At 41.1% G+C, this 25,202-nt stretch overlaps 1 protein-coding gene across 1 annotated transcript; it reads right to left on the reverse strand.

Annotated features, from left to right (window-relative positions):
* Positions 1-1,086: 1,086 nt before the first annotated feature.
* On the reverse strand, positions 1,087-24,008 carry VSIG4 (V-set and immunoglobulin domain containing 4). Its single transcript, XM_063084661.1, is given in 8 exon segments — positions 1,087-1,324; positions 1,669-1,690; positions 3,911-4,014; positions 9,644-9,824; positions 16,703-16,920; positions 16,922-16,997; positions 17,734-18,088; positions 23,943-24,008. Coding segments are annotated over 8 exon segments (1,260 nt in total).
* Between the last annotated feature and the right edge of the window lie 1,194 nt (positions 24,009-25,202).

Raw genomic sequence — 25,202 nt, forward strand, 5'->3', positions numbered from 1 at the left:
CACACACACACACACACACACACACACACACACACGCACGCGCATTCCTAGCCACATTCCTGCTTGAGGAGAAGACTTCCTTGCTCTTACCCCAACCCCACATTTTAAAATGTGGCCAGGAGCTTGAAAAGATGATCTATGAATAATTCAACTACTTCAAAGATTTTAGGATTCAAACAACTAGAAATACTTGGTGTTGATGCATCCATACTTTGGAAAGAAGGGAAACCCTTCATCTCTGCACCCATATTCTCCTGAGACAAATGAAGAGCTGCTTCTTTTTCAGGCGTCTAGTTGACCTGAGAACAGTCATCCAGGAAGAGTTGGTAGGACAATAGGAAGGGGAATGGAAGCTAGAGAAGCACTTTTTAGCAAAAGATTTATTGTGTTCCAGCTGGGCATACCTGTGGAGTGAGATTGGGGTGGCATGGAAGGAGAAGGGAAAGATCAAAAAAGCAAATGTGCCATACTCCCAGGGGCTCCAACTATCTTTATTAGTCTCACTGTAATCATTCTTGGTAGGCCACAACATGCCTTGAAAGAAAACCAACACAATTGAGGTAGCTATCATGATTAGATATTTATTGAGCACCAAAAGAATACCAGAGCACTAGACTCACAGTGCAGGAACAGAATTGAACCCTGGCCTGTGACAAGACAATCTTAACTAAAAGGTGTCTGGCTTTGGAGAAAGAGAAGTGATCCTGGAAATAGCTGGTCCCCTGAGCTGATCTAGCTGAACCTACCTCTGGTCTTCGTATGGCAAGAGAAGAAAGTTGAGTGGTGCCTGGAGGTACAATGACCAAGTTCAAGAGCTATGGGCACTTCCTTCTGGTGTTTGGAGAGAAGCAGCAGAAGCCCCAGGCAGGGATACTGGAAAAGCCCAGGGCCAAACCGAGCAGCTGGATTGCTTGAGGTGCAAATAGCAAATTTTTAGGCAAAGCCAGTCTCTCCTAGAGGTCCTGATGTTGGCAAGGCAAACACTTTGTGCTATACAGGATAAAACATAGCAGGGAAGAGGGTCATGTAGAAGGCGAGGACTGAACAGGCAACTATGGCAGCAAACCCTGGCCTAGTGTGGCATTTTTAGCAGACACTTTTTCCCTAAGTGGCAAGAAGCTGATAATCCAGGGGAATTGTGTGCAGAAGGCAGGTGTAGTCACTGTTGATCTGGTCGATGATCTGATATTCCTGGCCCAGGCAGGACTCATCGGAGTAGTTACTGCCCATAGCCTGGGAAGCTGGTTCATCGCTGGAGCAGCCACTTGTGAAGATGGCCACCCTCATGGTTTCTCCAGAGTCGCTGGCCTCCCTGGCATGCACCCTATGACCCAAGAGTCCACCACCCATGAGAAGGGGCTTAGGGCTGGGACCCTGGTTTCCCACCCTTCTGCCTCAATTCTTGCCATCTGACCCTCAGGCTCCTGCCACCCCAGGGATTCTGGGAACAGGGGGACTGGTAGACCTAAATTATCCTGTCTGTTGGTAGGCCAGGACAGAATCTCAGGAGGTACCTCAGGGAGGAAAGAGAGCTGTGTTCTAATCCTGGACCTGTGGCCTTAGGATTGGGTCTGTGCCATACCCCATTCCTCCATGTTTCCTGCCAGTGACCAACAGAATTAAGGGCAGGGAAGGGGTCAGAAGATGGAAGAGGAGAGGCTATCTTACCTGGTCACCTCATATACATGCTCTAGAAAAGAAGGAAGAATCAGGTCAGAAGTTTCCATGGGGAGTGGGCAAGGGTCAAGCATGGACCCTGGATACCAGTTCAAAAGATAAGGGAAGAAGACAGAGAGGGGTATTTCAATGTTTAAGCTTTCCAAACACCAGGAGGTATTGGGGAGATGAGTTGAAACACACGGATGCAGATTTACCAGGGAAAGGAAAGGGAAGCACACTTGGTTGCTGTCCTCTTTGGCATTTCTGACACAGGATGTTGGGCTGGAGCAGCTGCTTGGTGTGGGTGGAGGAAGGTACTGAAACTGGACCTGTTCTCCACCAGGAATCTTATTAAAGATCCCCAGAAAGTTCTTGTGGGAAACTTGATTGTCAGGCCAGAGCACAGGGAGAAGGAGCTGAATTAGTCTGATGCCAGGGACCATGGCTCAAGCCACTCCCAAATGTACTCACCCCAACCCCATACCCAGAGAAGCCCCTATAATAGGTTACCATTGCCCCCTAGTGTCTGTGGAGAAGAAGTGTCCTATATTCCATACAGGCTCAAAGGGATAGCTTAGTACAAAAATGGTTATCTCTTGGTACTGCCTTCTAGGTGCTTATAATCATTCAGGGATACAACTGAGAATGCATGCATTAAACCACAGCAAAGTAAACAGTGCAAGCCACAGGCCTTCTGCCTTGTGGTAGACCCCTGCATTTCTGTGTCTTACCTCTCCTATTGGCCTGGGAACTCCTATACTGCAGGGGCCATGTCTTTTTCGTCTTTATATGCCCACATCTTGACACACAATAGTCCCTCAGTAACTACATGTTAAATTGAATTGATGCCCTGAGGCTGTCTCCCTTATGGAGGGGTAGAAACCAGGAGTTCTGGGAAGGCCTATTTGTTTGTTTGACACCAAAGATTGGAAATGGGATTAGGTATAATGGAGTAGTGGGATTTGAGAAAGGCTAGAGCCACATCACAGAAAGCCTTGCATGGAATGCTACATTTTTGCCCTCTATCCCCTGGGCCATGAAGAGGCATGGAAAGTTTTTGAGAGGGAAACAATCTAATGTGGTTACTGTTTTTGCCCTGCCTCATCAAGACTATGGTAAATGCTTTCCTTTTAGTGTTCCTGGGGTCTGTAGCCATTTGAGGTATCTCCACTCCCAAGTTCAGCCTCATGGATTATAGCTGCATGGGGCATAGCCTTATGGGTCACATATTGTTATTGATACTCAAGGCTATCTTCTCTTTGGTTGGAGAGACCCCTGGTGGAATCCAGGTTATTTGGGAGTAGGAGATAGTACAGAGAAAGAGAAAAGAAAAGTCTAGGCAAAATGACTACTGCGGTGGGTGTTGAAGTGTAGCTAGGTTTGTGGGAGTTTTTTTTGAAACAAACATCCCAATTTTCTTTCCCTCTCTCTCTCTCTCTCTCTTTTTTTAAATCTCTGTTGGTTTATAGCTGTTAAATTGCTCTGAGAAGAGCACCTTTATTTCCACTTCCCTGTTCAAAAAATTTGGGTGACTTTTAGTGCCTTTTCAAGGCCTAGTGAAGAAAGTCCAAATTCTTTAGCTTGGCATTCAAGGCTTTCTATAATCAATAATAAACTTTCTTTTCCCCTGTATTTCTCTATTGCTTATCTACATAAATTTTCCTTATTGATGACCTCCCTCTCAATTGTCTTTTAGGCCTTTGCACCTTTGCTCATATAATTCTTCCTGCTTGGAATACTGTTCCATAACAAATTATTTTCATCTTCCAAAGCCTGATCTAAGTTTCACCTTCTTCTAAAAGCCCTAGCCAATTACTCCAGCCCAAACTTACTCTCTTCTCTACTGGATTCCTTTAGCATTGATTGTCCTCTTCAGGTTTTGAATTCATAGCCTTTATTGGTATGTATGGTTATTGATAAACTCCATGCTTCTACATCGAATCTCCTGAATAAATTGTAAGCAACTTGAGGGCAAAAGTTGTGACTTCTCCTTCTCTTGCATACTATGTGGTGACTCTTTACAAAAGTGGCTGCACTTGGCTGGATACCAAATATTTGTGCATTTACTTCCAGAAGTCTTATGTCATTGTTGACTTAAATGTCTGTCTCCCTGTACCCCTACTCTCACTCCCAAACTAGGCTGGGAGCTTCTGGAAGGTCTTAACACAGTACCTGACACAGAGTGTAGACTCAAATATACTGCCAGAAATAATGAATGAGCAAATGCCACCCAGCCATACTCATCACTCACCCTGTTGGGACATCTTCCGGCACAGCATGATATAAGCCATGGTGAAAACCACTGTACAGCACAAGGAGATGAAAAGGAGGATGGCAAACACAGGCCGGCCCTTTCTTAGGAGGCAAAGCAAGATCAGCTCAGACTAGTCCAAGCTTCTTTCGTTTTTATTTCCCATCTTCTCCTAACCTTCTCAGCTAGCCAGAGAGACAAACAAAACTCCAGGTCCATGAGAAAGACTTCAGAAAGTCTAGAAATTCCATGTCTAAATACGTTCTTCCAGACCCATAACCACAGTGAGCTTCCATTTCACACCCACTAGGATGGCTATAATTAAAACAAAACAAAACAAACAACATCAACAAAACAGAAAATAACAAGTATTAGTGAGGATGTGGAGAAATTGCAACTCTCATATATTGCTGGTGGGAAGGTAAAATTGTGTGGCTACATTTGGAAACAGTTTGGTACTTCCTCAAAATGTTAAATATAGAGTTACTATATGACCTAGTCATTTCACTCTTAGTCATATACCTAAAGCAATGTACATCCATACAAAAAACTTTTACATGATTGTTCATAGCAGCATTATTCACGGTGGCCAAAATGTAGATACAGCCCAAATGTCCTATAACTGATGAAAAGATAAATAAAGATATATATCCTAGCAATGAAATATTACTTGGCAATAAAAATAAATGAAGTACCGATACATGCTATGACATGGGTGAATCTCAAAAACATTGTGCTAAGTGAAAGAAAACAGGCACAAAAGATCACATATGGTATGATTCAATTTATGTGAAATATCCAGAATAGGAAAATCCATAGAGACTGCAAGAATATTAGTGTATTCTAGGGTTTAGGAGTGTGAGGGAATGGAAGTGATGCTTAATAGGCATGGGATTTCCTTTTGGGGTGATTGAAATGTTCTGGAATTTGATAATGGTGACTGTTGTACAACCATATGAACCACTGAATTGTATACTCTAAAATGTGAATTTTTTTATTATGTGAAATATATCTCAATACAAAAATAAGATGTCACTGAAAGGTCAATGGAATTTCTTTAGGGTGAGAAGGAGGAAGAACATTGTAGGTAGAGGGAACAGCATGCTGTTTCAGATGTAGAAATATTAGAAGATAAGGCTGGATATGAAGACTGGGACAGACTAAAAGAATTTGGGCTTTGTTCTTTGGGTGGAAGGATCCACAGAAAGTAACAAAGAGTTTTTGAGGAAGGAAGTAAGCATTGCTCAGTCTAAGTTTTAGGAAAATAATTCTGACAACAGTGTGGTGGAATTTTTGAAGGTGAGAGAGAGAGGCATATTTTGTCTATTCATTAACAAATACTGTACTCATTTAGCTTGTCCTTTGCACCAAATACTTTTCTGGGCTCCAGAAAATAGCTATGAGGTAGATAGGTAGAATTCTGCACTCTTGGATTTTATAATCTAGTGACATAAAATAGATTGTCAATAAATGCTGAATAAATTGATGGTTTGGTGAGAATGGATGGCCGTGGGAAGACCATTTAGAAGACTATTGAAACTGTTCAGAAAAAAAAAAAAAAGAAGATAAAACCATGAGGATGTGGAAAGAAAAAAGAGGAGCTTAATAAAAGATCTGATTCAGCAGTTGAATTTTCAGCACGTGGTGATCTTTGTAATTATTTGACCATGAGAGGTAAAGGAGAAGGGGTCAAAGATATTGCTGTGTCTTCTAACAGGTTTGAGGACCAGTTTTGGTGGGTAAATGGTAAGTTCAGTTTTGGAAAAGCTGAGATTAGTGTCCAGAAGATTGCTAGACATTGGGATCTAGCACTCAGAAGAGAAATTAGGAATAAAATATGGTTTGACAATCATCAACATAGAGGTGATGTTTGAAGCCACAGAAGGAGGCAAAATCCATTGATACTATAGAGATATACAAAGAGGAGAATATGTGCTAAGTCTTTCATAACACTTAACAATTAAGGAGAATGAAAGAAGAGGCAGCAGGGAGTCTGAGAAGGATCAGTCAGAGAGGTTTTAGGAGGACTAAAAGAAAGTGGTGTGATTGATAGCCGTGGTTGAAAGAGTTTCGAGGAGAAAGGAATGGCCAACAGAGTCAGCTGCTACAGAGATGTTGGAAAGGATGGGTACAAATGTAAAGGTCTTGGGCTTTGGTGATTTGGAGGTCAATGATGAGCTCAGTTTACAAAGTTATGCTGTGGTGAACTGGGAGGTACAGCTGGTGGGAGATACCTTCTTTGGAAGGTTGGTAGTAACCATAGGAGAAATGGCATGGAGATGGAAAGATTTTTTAAAAAAATAACATATATACTAAGCTTGCATATATACATATACATTATACATGTGTATATATATTTGGCTTATATATATGCACATACAGTGGGTAGAGCAGGGCGTTAGAGTAGCTGAGGCTAAGAGTTCAGGAGAAAGGGTTTGCTGTGGAGAGGAACAAAGCATTCATTACTCTAGGCCTAGAAGAAGTGGGTAGGGAAATGTCAAGGTGGACAGGAGGGTAGTTAATAGAATTCACACCTGAAGAGACCCTGGTATTCTCAGAGAAGAAGGAGGTGATCTCATCTTCTGGGAGCAAGGGCACCAAAATAGGTGGAAATATTCTGAATAGGTGCTATAAGGAATTAGACAAAGATAAACAAATGGATTTAAAAACAGCGTGGAGACAGGCAGTGGATATCTCAGAGTGTGAAACCAAGGTGGGGCCAATGCATATCTATGTTTTGTTTTGTCAGCAGAGCATAGCAGTCCAAGAGCATGAGCAAAGGCCTGGCCTACAGGGCCATTCCAGAACTGATGAACAGCACAGAGGGTGAGGTGGAAGGGTTAAGGGTTGAGAGCTCTGTAGGGTAGAGGTAAAACAGGGGCCAGACTTATGGGACCAGGTTGGGGTGGAGAGATAGGCAGAGGAAGCCAAGAGAGAGTAGCTTGGCTCAGAGAGCAGGGAAGGGTGGAAGGCTGAGAGTAACTTCTCAGAGTCTCAGTTTCCTTATCTGTCAGTAGGGGGCAATGGCAAACACTGCCTAACAGCATTGTTGTGATAAATATTGTTTTAGTCCGTTTTGTGTTGCTATAACAGAGTACCTGAAACTGGGTAATTTATAAAGAAGAGAGGTTTATTAGGCTTATGATTCTGGGACAGCTGCATCTGGCATGGGCCTCAGGCTGCTTCTACTCATGGTGGAAAGTGGCAGGCAGCCGGCGGGTACAAGCAGATCACATGGCGAGAGAGAAAGCAAGAGAGAGAGAGAGGAGGTGCCAGGGTCCTATAAATAAGAAGCTCTTGCAGGAACTAATAGAGTAAGAACTCACTCATTACTCTCCCCTCCCCTAGGGAGAGCATTAATTCATTCATGAGGGATCTGCCTCCATGACTCAATCAGTTTCCAGCACTGCCACATTGGAGATCAAATTTCCACATGAGTTTTGGAGGGGACAACACATCCAAACTCCATCATTCTGCCCCTGGCCCCCCAAAACTCATGTCACTCTCACATACAAAATACAATTATTCTATCCCAACAGTCCCAAAAGTCTTAGCTTGCTCCAGCACCAACTTAAAGTCCAAAGTCCAAAGTCTCATCTGAGACCAAAAGCAAAAGTCCTTCCAGCTTTGAACCTGTAAAAGTCAAAACCAAATTTATCTACTACCAAGATACAATGGTGGAACAGGCATTGGGTATACATTCCCATTCCAAAAGGGAGGAATAGGCCAAAAGAAAGGAAAAAAAAAAAAAAAAAAACAGGTCCCAAACAGGTCCAAAACCCAGCAGGGCAGGCATTAAATCTCAATGCTGGCAAATCACGTACCTTGTTTCCATGTTCAACTGCCTCTGCACACTGGTGTGGTGGTTGGGTCCCCAAGTCCTTGGACAGCTCCAGTCCTATGGCTTTCCTGGTCTCAGGCCACACTTCACCTCTCCCAGGCTGGTGTTCCACTCTTGTAGCTCCACAGGTCTGGTGTCTCCATGGTGGTCCCGCTCTCATGGCTCCACTAGGCATGGTGCTATTGGGGTTTCTCTGCTGCAACTCTGACCTCACATTTCTGCTCTTCATTGCTCTAGTAGATGGCCTCTGCAGTGGCTCCACCCCTGCAGCAGTTCTCTGCCTGGGCCCCAGGCTTTTCCATACATCCTCTGGAATCTGGGTGGAGGCTTCCACACCTCCACTGCTCTCACATTCTGCTGGCCTGCAGACTTAACACAATGTGGACGCCACCGAGTTTTTGGGCCTCTACTCTCCAGGGCTGCTGCACAAACTACACTTGGGGCTGCTCCAGCTGGAGCAGCTGGGATGGAAGGAGCAGGATCACAAGGGCAGCTGTGCCCCAGGTCTGTCCTCTGGGACAACTCTGTCCTTCTAGGCCTCAGGGCCTGTGATGGGTGGGGCACCCTTCCAGACTTCTCAAATGCCTTTAGGGCATTTTCCCCATTGTCCTGGTTCTTAGCATCTGGCTGCCTCATCACCATGATAATGTCTTTAGCAAACAGTTTATCTGTTTCACCCTTACATTTTTCTCCTGCTCTCTGCTTCTCTATGACATGGCAAGGCTGCAAATATTCCAAATCTTTACACTCTGCTTCCATTTTAAATTCTGGCTTTACATCATGCCTTTGCTGCCATAACTCAGAGTAGGCTGTTAGGAGTAGCTATGCAGCATTCTTAATGCTTCGTTGCTTAGAAATTTCTTTGGCCAAATGCTCTGGTTCACAACTCTTAAGTTCCAACTTCCACAAAGTTCAAGGGCATGGACACAATGCAGCTAGGTTCCTTGCTATGGTGTAACAAGGGTTATCTTTTGTCCAATTCCCAATAAGTTCCTCATTTCTATCTGAGACCTCATCATCTGCATGGCCTTTACTGTCCACATTTCTATCAGCATAAGTCTCTAAGACATTCCAAACTTTCCCTCATCTTTTTCTCTTCTTCTAAGTCCTCCAAACTCCTCCAACCTTTGCCCATTACGCAGTTCCAAAGCTACATCCACATTTTCAGGTATCTGTATAGCAACACCCCACTCCTCGGTACCAATTTTCTGTTTTTGTCCATTTTGTGTTGCTATAACAGAATACCTGAAACTGGGTAATTTATAAAGAAGAGAGGTTTATTAGGCTTATGATTCTGGGACAGCTGCATCTGGCAAGGGCCTCAGGCTGCTTCTAGTCATGGTGGAAAGTGGCAGGCAGCCAGCGGGTACAAGCAGATCACATGGCAAGAGAGGAAGCAAGAGAGAGAGAGAGAGGAGTTGCCAGGGTCCTATAAATAAGAAGCTCTTGCAGGAACTAATCGAGTGAGAACTCACTCATTACTCTCCCCTCCCCCAGGGAGAGCATTAATCCAATCGTGAGGGATCTGCCCCCATGACTCAATCAGTTTCCAGCACTGTCACATTGGAGATCAAATTTCCACATGAGTTTTGGAGGAGACAACACATCCAAACTCCATCAAGCAGCTCTGCTTCTGCCATCTTGCAATGTGAGACCCCTGGTTCACTGTTGCCACCACCAGATGCACTTTGGACTTCCCAGCCTCAGAAACTATACAGGGAACTGCAACTAAGTACAGAAAGCAAAGTAACAGAATTTCTCAATCAAAGTAAATTAAAAGCTTTTGAAAGTGAGCATATTCAAATTCTACAAGAAGAAACTACAAGAAATCTCAAACAGTGTCAATTGGAATATGAAAAATATCAGAAAAAATTGGAGATGGTCTTCCCAGCCTTAGAAACTCGGCAGCAGTGGAGGACCTGGTGGGAGCGGCAGCAGCGACAGCAGTGGCAATGGTGGAAGCAGTGGCAGTGCCAGCAGTGGAAGAGCCAGTGGCAGTGGTAGCAGCAGCAGCAGCATAAGCAGCAGCAGTGGTAGTGGCAGCAGCGGTGCCAGTGGTGGCAGCGGGGGAAGCTGCACCAGCGGGAGCAGGCTAAGCGGCGGCAGCGGGGGAAGCGGCAGTGGCAGGAGCGACACCCTGCAGTATCGCCCCGTCACCCAGCAGCCCGGCAGAGTCCAAGCTGACCAGAGAGGTGGCTCCCCGGAGAGGTCCAAGACCCGAGGCAACCACACACGCAAGGCACTAGTGGACAACTGAGTAGTCACTGAGGTAGCCATACCAAATTGGCAACCACAGCAACATCTTAGTCAGTCAATAGTGTCAAACCTGTGGATTGTGAAACCCCCTGCCACAATGAATAAACATCCAAGAAAAGATACCAGAAATACGAAAAGTCAAGAAAGTACACCACACAAAGATAATAAATCTCAAGCTCTAGATCCTATAGAACAAGAAGCCCTTGAAATGACTGACAAGGAATTTCGAGTGATAATTCTAAAGAAACTGAATGAGACACAAGAAAACTCAGCTAGACATCATGATGAAACAAGGAAAAGTATACAGAACCTGAAAGAGGAAATGTACAAGGAAATCAATGCCCTGAAAAAAAATGTAGCAGAACTTGCCGAACTGTGGATGTTATTCAGGGAAATAAAAAACACAATGGAGAGTTTAACCAGCAGGCTTGTGGAAGTTGAAGACAGAACCTCTGAACATGAAGATGGGCTGTTTGAAATAACACAAGCAGACAAAAAAAAAAAAAAGAAAAAAAAGAAAAAAGAAAAAGAAAAAAGAATCAAAGGCATTGAAAAAAATCTGAGAGAAATATCAGACAACCTGAAGCGCTCAAATATCCGAGTCATGGGTATTCCAGAAGGGGAGGAAAAAGGAGATTGCATTGAAAACATATTCAACAAAATAATGGCAGAAAACTTCCCAGGTATAGGAAAAATCACAGATCTTCAGATCCAGGAAGCTCAACGATCTCCAAACGTATTCAACCCAAAAAGGTCTTCTCCAAGACATGTTATAGTCAAATTGGCAAAACTCAAAGACAAAGAGAGAATCTTAAAAGCTGCAAGAGAGAAGTGTCAAATCACCTATAAGGGAGCCCCAATCAGGCTAACATCAGACTTTTCATCACAAACTCTAAAAGCCAGAAAGGAATGGGTTGATATATTCAAAATACTAAAAGGCAGAGATTGTCAGCCAAGAATATTCTACCCTGCAAGGCTATCCTTCCGAAATGAAGGGCAAATAGTATATTTCTCAGACAAACAAAAACTGTGGGAGTTTACCACCACACAACCAACCTTACAAGAAATTCTCAAGGGAGTACTGGGTTTGGTTCCTGAAAAATAACTACCACTGCCATAAAAACCCAAGAAAAATCTAAACCCACTAGTATAATAAAGATGGCATTCACGAAGAAAAAAATAAAAAAACAAACAAAAACGCTATCTACAACCTAAGGAACCAACAAACACAGAAAACAAACAGTAAATCAGAAAGAAAGGAACAAAAAACACCTAAGACAACCAAACAACAATCAATAAAATGCTAGGAATAAATCAACACTTTTCAATAACAACTCTTAATGTAAAAGGCTTAAATTCCCCAATCAAAAGACACAGACTGGCTGACTGGCTTAAAAAGGAGACCCAACTATATGCTGCCTTCAAGAGACCCACCTCACCCATAAAGACTCACATAGACTAAGAGTGAAAGGATGGAAAAAGATTTACCATGAATCAGAAAAGAAAAATGAGCTGGAGTAGCTATTCTTATATCTGACAAAGTAGACTTTAAACTAAAAACCATAAAAAGAGACAATGAGGGACACTACTTAATGATAAAAGGACTAATCCATCAAGAAGACATAACAATCATAAAGATGTATGCACCCAATGTTGGAGCAGCCAGATTTATAAAACAAACTCTATTAGACCTAAAGAAGGAAATAGACACTAATACCATAATAGCAGGGGACCTGAACATCCCACTGTCAATATTGGACAGATCAACTAGGCAAAGAATCGGCAGAGAAACATAAGATCTAAACAATACTCTATACCAATTGGACATGGCAGATATCTACAGAACAATCCATCCAACAACCTCAAAATATTCATTCTTCTCATCAGCACATGGATCATTCTCCAGGATAGATCACATATTAGGTCACAAATCAAGTCTCAATAAATTAAAAAAAAATGGAATTGTCCCATGTATTTTCTCAGACCACAATGGATTGAAACTGGAAATTAATAACAAATGAAACTCTGGAAACTATACAAACACATGGAAATTAAACAGCATTCTACTTAATGAGATATGGGTCCAAGAAGAAATCAAGCAGGAAATCAAAAAACTTATTGAAACTAATGAAAATAATGATACATCATACCAAAACCTGTGGGATACTGCAAAAGCAGTATTAAGGGGAAAATTTATTGCATTAAATGCTCACCTCAGAAGAATGGAAAGATGGCAAGTGAACAACCTAACACTTCACCTTAAAGAACTAGAAAAACAAGAACAATCCAAACCTAAAGTTAGCAGACGGAAAGAAATCATTAAGATCAGAGCAGAAATTACTGAAATTGAAACCCAAAAAACAATACAAAAGATCAATGAATCAAAAAGTTGGTTTTTTGAAAAGATAAATAAAATTGACAAACCATTAGCATGGCTAACAAAAAAAAGAAGAGAGAAGATTCAAATAAAAAAAATTAGAAATGAAAAAGGGGATATTACAACTGACTCATCTGAAATACAAGGAATCATTCGAGACTACTATAAACAACTATACACCAACAAATTTGAAAATCTGGAGGAAATGGATAAATTTCTGTACACACACAAGCTCCCAAAACTGAACCGTGAAGACGTAGAAAATTTGAACAGACCAATAACAATAAATGAGACTGAAGCTGTTATCAGAAGGCTCCCAACAAAGAAAAGCCCCGGACCTGATGGATTCACAGCAGAATTTATCAAACATTCAAAGAGGAATTGACACCGATTCTTTACACACTATTCCAGAAGATTGAAACAGATGGAAACCTCCGAAACTCATTCTATGAATCAAACATCATCCTGATACCAAAACCAGGTAAAGATATAACCAAAAGAGAAAACTACAGGCCGATATCCTTGATGAATATAGATGCAAAAATCCTCAGTAAAATACTAGCAAACAGAATACAGCAACACATACGTAAAATTATTCACCACGATCAGGTGGGATTCATCCCAGGGATGCAAGGTTGGTTCAACATACGCAAATCAATAAATTTGATACACCATATTAATAAAATCAAACACAAGGACCATATGAGCATCTCTATAGATGCTGAAAAAGCATTTGATAAAATTCAACACTCATTCATGAAAAAGACTCTCTATAAGTTAGGTATAGACGGAAAGTATCTCAACATAATCAAAGCCATATATGATCAACCCACTGCCAATATCATCCTGAATGGGGAAAAGCTGAAAGCTTTTCCTTTAAGAATAGGAACTAGACAAGGATGCCCACTCTCACCACTCCAATTCAACATAGTGTTGGAAGTACTAGCCAGAGCAATCAGAGAAGAGAAGGAAATAAAGGGCATCCAGATTGGAAAAGATGAAGTCAAACTGTCCCTGTTTGCAGATGACATGATCCTATATATCGAACAGCCTAAAACTTCTACAAAAAAACTCTTGGAAGTGATAAATGATTTCAGCACAGTAGCAGGATACAAAATCAACACACAAAAATCAGTAGCATTTCTATTCTCCAATAGTGAACATGCAGAAAGAGAAATCAAGAAAGCCTGCCCATTTACAATAGTCACCAAAAAAAAAAAAAAAAAATAGGTAGGAGTTGAGTTAACCAAGGATGTGAAAAATCTCTATAATGTGAACTACAAACCACTGCTGAGAGAAATTAAAGAGGATACAAGAAGATGGAAAGATATCCCATGCTCTTGGATTGGAAGAATCAACATAGTGAAAATGTCCATACTACCCAAAGTGATCTACAAATTCAGTGCAATCCCCATCAAAATTCCAATGACATTTTTCTCAGAACTGGAAAGAACTATCCAGACATTTAAATGGAATAACAAAAACCACGCATAGCCATAGCAGCGCTGAGCAAAAAAAATATAAAGCTGGAGGCATAACACTACCTGACTTTAAACTGTACTGCAAAGCTATAATAACCAAAACAATATGGTACTGGCATAAAAACATTCACATTGATCAATGGAATAGAATAGAGAATCCAGAAATCAACCCATCCACCTACAGCCATCTGGTCTTTGACAAGGCACCAAGCCTATACACTGGGGAAGAGACTGCCTCTTTAGCAAATGGTGCTGGGAGAACTGGATATCAATATGCAGGAGAATGAAACTAGACCTATACATTTCACCATACACTAAACTCAACTCAAAATGGATTAAAGAATTCAATATACACCATGAAACAATAAAACTTCTTAAAGAAAACTTGAGAGAGACACTTAAGGAAATAGGACTGGACACAGACTTCATGAATATGACCTCAAAAGCACGGGCAACCAAAGGAAAAATAAACAAATGGGATTATTCCAAACTAAAGAGCTTCTGCACAGCAAAAGAAACAATTAACAGAGTTAAAAGACAACCAACAGAGTGGGAGAAAGTATTTGCAAAATATACATCTGACAAAGTATTAATATCCAGAATATACAAGGAACTCAAACAACTTTAAAAGAAAAAAACAAGCAACCCAATTAAAAAATGGACAAAAGAGCTAAGTAGGCATTTCTCTAAGGAAGATATACAAATGGCCAACAGACATATGAAAAAATGCTCAACATCACTCAGCATCCGGGAAATGCAAATCAAAACTACACTGAGATACCATCTAACCCCAGTTAGGATGGCTAAAATCCAAAAGACTCTGAACGATAAATGCTGGCGAGGTTGCGGAGAAAAAGGAACTCTCATACATTGTTGGTGGGACTGCAAAATGGTGCAGCCTCTATGGAAAATGGTATGGAGGTTCCTCAAACAATTGCAGATAGATCTACCATACGACCCAGCTATCCCACTGCTGAGAATATACCCAGAGGAATGGAAATCATCAAGTCGAAGGTATACCTGTTCCCCAATGTTCATCGCAGCACTCTTTACAATAGCCAAGAGTTGGAACCAGCACAAATGTCCATCATCGGATGAGTGGATACGGAAAATGTGGTATGTCTACATAATGAAATACTACTCAGCTATAAAAACGAACGAAATACTGCCATTTGCAACAACATGGATGGACCTTGAGAGATTTATATTAAGTGAAACAAGTCAGGCACAGAAAAAGAAATACCACATGTTCTCACTTATTTGTGGGAGCTAAAAATAAATAAATAAATTCACACACACACACACAAAAACCGGGGGGGTTGGGGGGAGAAGACTTAACAACCTCAATTCCTTGAAGTTGATGCAACAAGGAAACAGAAAGGACGTTGTTGGGTGGGAGGGGGGAGATGGAGGAGGGAGGTGGGTTTTGGTAAAGGGCCACAATAATCAACCACAGTGTATATCGACAAAATAAAATTAAGAAAAAAAAAAAAAAAGAAAACTCCATCAAGCATCAGCCATGATAAAGAATAGAGGCTGCTTAGCTGTGAGCAAGTTCCTGTCCAAATGGTCTAGGAGCTAACTCACAGAAAGGCAAGGATGTTCAGTTTGTTTCTTTATAAAGTACATGTTCTTGGGATTTCTGGTCATGCCCTGTCCTTGCTGCTTGAGCAGACTGTCAGTTCTCAGAGAACTGGGGCACTGTCTATGTAACTCTCTTAGAGTGGACCATCCTTGTTTTTCCCAAAACTAACAGATCAGGATCTACAGAACACATATCTGTTGTACTACAATCCAACTTTGGGAAACAAATCCCTCCAGGCAAACATGGAAGTCTCAAACCAACCTCAGTCTCATCAAAGTGGTGATAGACAATTTTCTCAATCTCCTTATACAGAGCCATTCTCAAAGGATATTAATTTTCATGTGACTCAGAGAAATTCTCTAAAAGCAGTTAGTTCCTGACAGCCTTGATGGAGAAAATGTCTTCCCTTCCAAAGAGGTATCTTGGAAAGCAAGAAAAATCATCTGGACATATCCCTGCCGGGCTCTTCATTTAAATCCCAGCCTATAGTCTTTATATGCATAGTTTGTAGTACTCCCATGACAGTTCTATAAGAAATAGATTAACCAGAGCCCACCTCCATGGAAAACTCAGCCAGAATTTGCATTTGTCTTTAGGAAGAATGCGGGGAAAGCAAAAGAAAATATGTAGAGATCTGGGCTTTAGTTTCATAAAGCGAACCTTATCAAAGAAACAAACAAAAATCCACAACCAACCAACAAATGAATAAACAAATAAAATGAACAAACAAATAAAACACAATAGCTTCCAAAAGGTTCCAAGGATCTGATATAGTTAACACCATGAGAGACAATTGGACATAGTGGAAAGAGAATCTAAATGCAAATCCAGATTTGCACTTCCCTGCAGTGAACCCATAAACAAGAAGATTCCCCTTTCTGACTCTCCATTTCCTCTTCTGTAAAATGAGTAATTATAGCAATCTCATGGGACAGTTGTGAGAGATTCAATGAGAAAATGTGTCAATTTCTTGTGCTTTGTACCTGGCGAATATGAGGTACCTAGTAAATATCACTTTTTCCTTTACCATCTTTATCTACTTAACCTATAACATGTCAGGCATTGCCTCTAGCTCTGTTGTCTCCAGTCCTGATTGTGTGTGTGTGTGTGTGTGTGTGTGTGTGTGTGTGTGTGTGTGTGTGTGATTGTACAACCATTGCCTACTAACCACCCCAATCCCCCAACCCTTCTCTGGCATAAGAGAACTATTCTGAGGTATATCTTGTTCAAGATGGTCTGTTATGATGCTTACCAGGCTCACCTTTGATCACAAACTTCACAGTGTCACTGCACTGCTTGGAGCCAACCCAGCCTTTGACAGTACAGAAATAGGATCCTGAGTTGGTTACCACTGCAGGCTTGAAAAGTAAGGTACTCAAGGCTACTACTTTGATGGGTTCTTGGTTATTAGTTTGTTCCTTGTACCAAACATAACTGGTGGGGGGAGAACCCTGAGCCTGGCTAATACAGAAGGCTAATACTCATTTCTTGGGGCACTGTGAAGCCATAACTGTTGCCAGTTGTCACCGTGGGCTTGGAAACGGAGACTGCACAAGAAAGACAAGAGAGAAGGCTCTGAAAAGTCATAAGGATGTGGGGATACAAGGCTGACTCATCCCTGCTGGGCATAAAGACATGTATATATATGCAACTGTACCTAAAGGGTGATCCTGACTTCGGAGTGAAGAAAGGAAAAGGGCAATACAAATAAAAATAGCCTCCTTTGGAGGATGAGGTCTTTTTCACATTATCTGGGGTTTTGGATTATCTGGAGTTAACAATCAATGGACTTGAAAAAAATAATGTAGTTTTTTTAGGTTCAGGTAGAGGTTTTAGATCATCTGCAGTTTTGGACTACCATGGCCAGACCTTTGTAAAATTGTCAAGCCAGCAAAGCTTATTTTGATTAACCCCTACCTCCCTTTCCCTAGAGATTCTCTGTCAGTATCTATCTATTCTCCAATATTCTGATCAGATATGCCAATTTTTATGAGTTTTAAGGTTCATAACCCAAGGAGGGAATCCAGGCCATAAATGCTGAAATTTCTGGGACACTTGAAGAGATAGAAATTTGAAGGCCAGGAACCCTTCCCAACACTTAAATTCTGCCATGGGGTTGATGACCCTGAGGATCATTTGCCAGTCCTCTGATTAGCATATATAACTGAAGAGAGCCTATGTACAGATAATCAAAGGTCTCTGGGTTTCTCAGGGGTTTCTAGGATTACAGTCCTCTATTCAGACTTTGCCTATCAATGCTTTCCTACCCCCACAGTAACTCATGTTTCTCAACACGGAGCTCAGTGATCTTATCTCTCACCACTTGGTTGCCATTAGGGGTCTTCCAGATGACTTCACATGTGTAGTGGCTCTGGTCATCCATCTCCAGGGTACTCAGTTGGAGGGACACATCTCCTGGAACCTCATAGTTCACGTGTAAGTGATGTCAGTACTTTGCCTGCTGGATATGGTCTCCAGAGGAGTCACGTAGGAAAATGTTGACTGGGTCTGAGCCACGTTGTACCAGCCATTTCACCAAGACTTGGGTGTAACCTTGCAGGGGACCATAGGTGCAGGGAATATTTACATCCCCTTTCCAGGGCCCCGTCACACTCTGGTGCTTGCAGTATGGGATGGCCTAAAGAAGGAGAACAGAGTAAGGAACATAGATGGCATACCCACCTGAGAGCTAGAGTGACAGTGGCAGTCTTCAAGAGGTTTCTGAGAAACATCCCTCAACTTTCTTTCATCACACTTTCATGTTCTCTGTGCCCTTTTCTTCTCTGCCAGCCTTCCCATTAATCAGAACCAGTCCTCAGAAGGAAAACCCTTAATATTGTTTAGCTCTTTTGAGTTCCATGTCCTTTTCATGTCACTGCCTTGCTATGAGGTGACCCCAGGTAAGTCACATACCACCATGGAGGGCCTATTTTCTTCATATATAATGTGGAGAGTTTGGGGATGGAGTGGTCTCTAGGGACTATACCAACTTTGATGTTCTGCAAGTTCGTGAAAAAAATTTTTCTTTTGACATTTTCCAAAAGAGGTATGGGATCAAAAGTGCTGAGCAGTTGGGTCTGAGCTATTTCGTTTTGTAAAAATATGCACCTGAGGAAATGTGGTAACAAGCCCTCTGTCCTGTTATCCACCCTTACTCCCTCAGAAGGGCTCAGTGATTGGGGTTCCAACTCTAAGCTCTTCTCTGAAAGGGAGGAAGAGGGCAAGCAAAAGGCAATTCTGAGGGTGGAATCCAGTGTGAGAAACAGGCCTGGGTGTGCATTCCTATTTAACAAGATCATTAGTTATTGTCAGGATTGAAACCTGTAATTTTTAAGTCTGATTTTTCCCCTTTATTTCTTTCTTTTCTTTGTTTATTTCCCTTTCGGTTTCTCTTAGTTCTCAGGAAAGATCCATTGGAAAATTCCATCCTGTGGGGGAAAAATTTTGTCCATGCCTGGTGTGGAGAGGAAAAGGCTCTGAGTAAAATCCTGGAGCTGGCTGTGGTAGGGATGGTGGTATGAGCAAAGGGAGGGACACTGGTGGAAAAAGGTGGGTATTTGAAATAGCCATTGCCCCCCATCAGAATTTGCCACCCACAGGCTCATATTTTAAGGACTTGTGTTTTATTTAACTGGGGCCAGGAGTGGGATTTGTATTTAGGTAATGTCTTTATGTCTTTCCTAGAAGAGATGGTTACAAAGTGTGAGCTATTATTTAATAAAAGCCCTTTCTTTAGCCCAGGATTATCAGGCTCCAGTCAAGCAGATGGAAGATAGCACCTTTTGTATGGGGTGAGGGTGCACTTTCTAGCTCCCAGTATGTATTGTCAAGCACCAGGGCTTCTATAAATGGAAATACTAAAGTTAAGCCTCTGGCCTGTGCCCTCACCAGGGACTCTTAGAACATAAACAGCATATTTGGCCAAGATAAAGGCCTTGAGTAGAAAAGAACAAATAAACATAAGTTCACATTGCTAGATCCACCACGTACTTCCTGGAGAGCTCTAGACTTGGCAGGGAGCAAAATTCAGGCCCATGAACGGGAACACGGCAGGGACAGATTTTGGTTTGCCTTAAAAATAAATTTTGCAATTAACCAGTGTTGTCTGTGGATGGACTAAGCTGTCTGGAGAAGTTCTGAGCTTTGTTTGGGGCTCAAACAGCATTACCCTTTAAGGTCCTTTGCAATCTTAGATGATCCAGTGCTAATAGACTGTAATGGAAAAGAAGCTAAATAATTACATGCTCTAGCTGATGGTGAACTGAATTGTGTTTCCCAAGTTTTATGTATTAGAAACTTAGCCCCCACTGTGACTATTAAGAGAGTGGGAAATCCTATCATGGTAATTGAAAGGTGGGGCTTTGAAGAGGTGATTGGATTGTAGGACCATGCAGTTGTGAATGGATTAAAAATGGTGGTCAGGGCGTGGTTCTGAGGGCTTTAAAAGAAGAGGACAGTCTGTCTCTGCTCTCTCTGCTTCCACCATCTTGCAATGTGAGACCCTTGGGTTCCTGTCACCATCACCGGCTGGACCTTGGACTTCCCAGCCTCAGGAAATGCAACCAATAAATTTCATTTCCTTTATAAATCACCCAGTTTCAAGTAATTTGTTATAAGCAACAAACACAGACTAATTCATATGGGCATTAGGAGGCTGGGGTTCATCCCCCTCTCTAGTCCTCAGTGTTCCCATCTGTACCTTAAAGGTGTCAGATTTACTCAAGGATCTCCAATCTATGTTCTAGGGATCCCTAGGAGTCCTGTAGGGGGGAAGAGGGAACAAAGAGAGGAGGTATAGATAACTGGATTTCAACTAATGGTGTGCTGGGGCTAATTTGAAGTGTGAGTGTTGATTGTGTGAATTTCTTCCCAACTCCATGTTCAGTGACATCATGTTTGTAGCTTGAAATCAGCCATGATGAGAATATTTACACTATGAAAATCCACAAGTGTCACAAGCTAGGACTTCTTTTTTTTTGTTTTTTTCAGACAGCTGACTAATATTTACTAGCTTGCTACTGATTTTAACTCTCTAAACCCACTTTCACTGGAACATATCTGATTTTCTGTGCTAGAATTATTTGGATTCTAACATGTCATTTGCCTAAAAGGGGTGTATGATTTGAATGGCTTGAAAATCATAGAGCTCACCTTTAAAGACCTTGCTAGGTCTGGTTTTGCAGGGTTCTAGCACAAGGGCCCAGACATGAGACTAAGCACCCAGCAGGTATCAAATAAATGCATATTATGTACATTTAATTTTTCTGACACTGTTCTAGGTGCTAGGGATTTAGTAATCAACAAAACAGACATGGAGCTTACATTCTAGTGGAAAGAGATAGCTATTAAACACACAGCCAAAATATGGAAAGAAAAAGTATATAATTATATACTGTATGGCTCAGCCATGTAGTAATAGTAACTAAAAGACTGTATTTTGCTCTCACCACCAAAATTATATATGAATAACTTATTCATGAATAATAAACTGAGAGAATGAGAAGATAGGAAATATGCCTGAGTGTCTGTGCATGACTGGGGTAAACAGAGGTAGGGGTGGGGGAGTGAGAGCTAGATTCTCATCTTCTATAGATGGAATAACAATATAAGCATGTTATTTATAAAGCCATCCACACACTACCCAAACAAATAAGCTAAAAGAGTTGAAGATGATTATCTCTGGGGGAAGGGAAATGTTTAAACAATCTTCACAGAACCATTTGATTTTCTTGATTATATGCATGTCTAACTAGCAAATATATGTATTGTATATTATATGTCAAGTGATGATGAGTACATGCAGTAACGTAAAGCAGAACTATGGTACAGAGAGTGTGGTAAACAGAATACTGGACCTCCAAAGATGTCCACATGCTAATCCTCAGAACCTGTGAATGTGCTAGGTTACATGACAAAAAGTAATTAAATTTGCAGATGTAATTAAGTTTGTTAGTCAGCTGACCTTAACATAAGGAGATTATCTTGGATTATCCAAGTGGGTCAGTGTAATAACGAGGGTCATTAAAAGTGGAAGAGGGATGCAGAAGAGTCAGAGGAAGATGTGATTATCAAAGAAAGGTACATACAGGGGCAACACTGCTGGCTTTGAAGATGGAGGAAGGGTAACATGCACAAAGGAATGTGGGTGACCTCTAGAAGCTGGGAAAGGCAGGGAAACTGATTCTTCCTTAGAGGCTCCAGAAAGGAATGTATCCCTGCTGATATCTTGATTTTAGCTCAGTAAGATTTATGGCTGATTTCTGACATCCAGAATTGTGAGATGATAAATTTGTTCAAATCCATTAAGTTTGTGCTAATCTGTTATGACAGTGATAAGGTGGAAGTGATATTTGAACAGTCACCTGAATGAAATAAGAGAGAAGGCTTGGCAGATATGTGCGTAAAGATAATTCTAGGCGTGGAGAATTGAAAGTGCAAAGGCTCTGAGGACGGAGCATGCCTGACATGTTCAAGGAGATGTGGTTGGAGCAGAGTGACTGAAAGGAAAAATTGGTAGAAGATGAGATGGAAAAGAGGAAGGGTGAAGGGGAGTATATTATGTAGAGTCTTGTAGGCCATTTAAAGAATTTTAGTTTTTACTCTGAGATAAGAAATAACTGGAGGGATCTGAATAGGGGGTTGGCATGATCTTATTTGTGTTTTAAAAGAATTGCCCTGGCTTCTCTATTGTAATTTATAGGAAGGAAAGGGTGGAAGCAGAAAGACCAGTCTAGATACTTTTGCAACAAATGAGCAAATGCAGGTTAGTGGCAGTGAAATCAGAGTAGAAGGGGTGGATGCCAGAGACTGGGGAAAGAAAAGTGGCTAGGACTTGGCTATGTGTCAGGGTGAATGAATAATGGCTAAGTGAAAAGTGCACATACTGCTCATGTTATAGATATGGTGGCCTGGGCAGTAATAAGTCCATAAACAGAGTGCAGAAAGTGCTGAAGGAAAGGGTCTATTTTTAGCAGAAGACAATTTTGGACTAGCTATGTGGAAATAGGTGGCAGGACTCCTGCATTGAGATGTCTTCTAGGTGGAAGATGGTAGGGCTAGAGCTCAGAAGAGAGGTCATTCCTAGAGGGAGAGCTTTGACAATCCTTCAGAGAGAGGTGATGGTGAAGTCATGAGAACTTGTTATATTCCTAAGTAGAGAAGAGTGCAGAATGGAGCAGAGAGCCAAGGGTGGAGAATGAAGAGTTCCTATGGGGCACCCAACCACCGCCTTTGCCATAAATTCCAGATCCATACTTAGAATCACAGAAAGTCAGAGCCTAGAGAATCCTTTGATATACAATAGGTCCTAGTTTGCCTCAATTGTACAGGAGGGAAAAACTGAAGCCTAGGGAGAGAATTGAATTTGTTCAAGGATACATAGTGAATGGCAGAGGCAGGACTGGAACCCAAACTACCTGTAACTACATCACACTGCCACTAATGTCGCTATATCCCCTAATTCTGCAGGTTCTACTCAATAATCCTCAGAAATGTATTTGGGAGACACCACTTCTAGACTGGACAGAGTAAAGCTGCTTTGTCCTTACTGGACCCCAGTTTTTCTCCCTGAGGCGTAAAGCTAATAGAATTGATCAGTTTACTAGAACAACCAAGAATATGCTTGAAAATCAAGACTGGATCCATTGGTTACATGCATGTACACAGAATGGGAAACAAACAAAAGATGAAACAAGTGTATGTCACAGCTCTTCTTTTTGGCTGAAAAATAAATAACAATGTTTCTTGAGTTCTGGTTCTTAAGGTGACAGAAAAAAGGAAGTGAGGCAGTTGTGGTAACCATGAGTGGGTGGATGTAATATAAACTCTGCCCAAATTTCATAAATTTCCTACTCACTCTCACTCTGCCCACTGACTTAGAGAGTTGAACAAGGGACACTGATATCCTAAAGCCTAGGAAGATCCCTGGCAGGCCACTCACCTTGTTCCTTCTGAATGGACTTTCAATTTGTTTCCAATTAATTTTACTAAAAGGCTTGAGTACTTACCGTATGTGCCAGGCTTATGTTAGATTCCTTACAGGAATTATGTACTCTATTCCTTCATAACAACTGTATGGAAAAGGTGCTAATTTTTTCACATTTTACAGACAAAGAGTTTAAGGCTGTACTGTAGATAACTTTCCTGAGCCTCCATAGCTAGATAGAAGCAGAGCTGGAAATTGAATTTAGGTAGTCTGTAAGTTAGAGTCCATGTTCTGGCTACCACTATCCAATACTGCTTCTTGTACTTTGAGTTTCATTTCTGTATTTCTAGGCCTAGCCAAGGGCCTGGTATGTATCAGGTACTTAGTGTCTGTTCAGTTTAACCAAATTGAATGTGGAAGGTGTTAAACTAGAAGTTTAAAGTACTGTACTATAAAACCACAGGGGAATCAGGAAAGGCTTTGAGGAGGCAGTAGTGGCACCTGAAATACATTGTGAGGACTGGATCGATCTTTTATAGAAAGAATTAATGGCAAATGAGGGGGTTACTCTGAGGCGAAGTTCAGGGTGAAACAAGGCAACTTTTGTGTGGATCAATGACTTCTTCTTCGGCATCTCTAGTCTTGACTAATCTCCTAGACCTCAAGACCCTAGATATGAGCAGTTCTTTTGCCTCAGGACTGGATTTTACCTTTGCTATACCCAAATCCATGTAACTGCAAACCATGTAATACAATTTATATTGTATTAAGCATAAGTTTGCATGCCCTGAACACATACCATCTGGACGATTTCAAGAGGGTGCCTGTGCTCATATTGGTAGGTAGAAACAAGCCAACATTAAAAGTTCTTAAAAAAATAGTCAAATTACTATAGGGTCAGAAAGTAGATTAGTTGTTACTTAGGGCCGGGAAATGGGGGGAAATGGGAGAAACTGCTAATGGGTACAAGGTTTCTTTCTGAGGTTGTAAAAATACTCTAAACTTGGTTATGGTGATGGTTCCTCACAGCTCTGTGAATATGCTAAAAACCATTGAATTGTACATTTGAAAAAGGTCAACTTTATGGTCTGTAAATCATATCTCAGTAAAGCTGTTAAAAACTCATTACAGTGTTGGAAGAATTATGAATGGCCTGGAGAAAAGTTTACAGTATAATGTTAAGTAATAAAGCATAATATGAAACTGTACATAAGCCATAATTCCTAATTAGGTTAAAAATATGATGACTCGCAGACAGTATTTAATTTTTTTCTTTTAAGTTTTCTGTACATTCCAATTTTTTCTGATAATCATATATTTTTTTCAGGATTACATTTATTTATTTTACATATTTATGAGGTACAAAATGATATTTCAGTACATATGTACAACATGTGATGTACAAATCAGGGTAATTTAGTATATCCATCATTGCAAACATTTATCATTTCTTTGTGTTGAGAACAAATGAACTCCTCTCTTCTAGCCATTTGAAAATATACAACAAATTTTAATTACAGATACTATCACAACTATAGAACACTAGAACTTACTCTGCCTGTCTAGCTGCAAGTTTGTATCCTTTGACCAACCTTTCCCCATTCTTCACTCTCCCTCCCCTTCCCAGCCTCTACTAACCACCATTCTACTCTACTTCTATGAGCTCAACTTTTTTAGCTCTCACGTATGAGCAAGAACATGCAGAATTTATCTTTCCATGCCTGACTTACTTTATTTAACATAATGGTCTCATTCCATCCACGTTGCTGCAAATGACAGGATTTAATTCTTTTTTATGGTTAAGTTGTATTCTATTGTGTGTATGTAT

Source organism: Cynocephalus volans, chromosome X (genome assembly GCF_027409185.1).
Source record: "Cynocephalus volans isolate mCynVol1 chromosome X, mCynVol1.pri, whole genome shotgun sequence".
Taxonomy (NCBI): domain Eukaryota; kingdom Metazoa; phylum Chordata; class Mammalia; order Dermoptera; family Cynocephalidae; genus Cynocephalus; species Cynocephalus volans.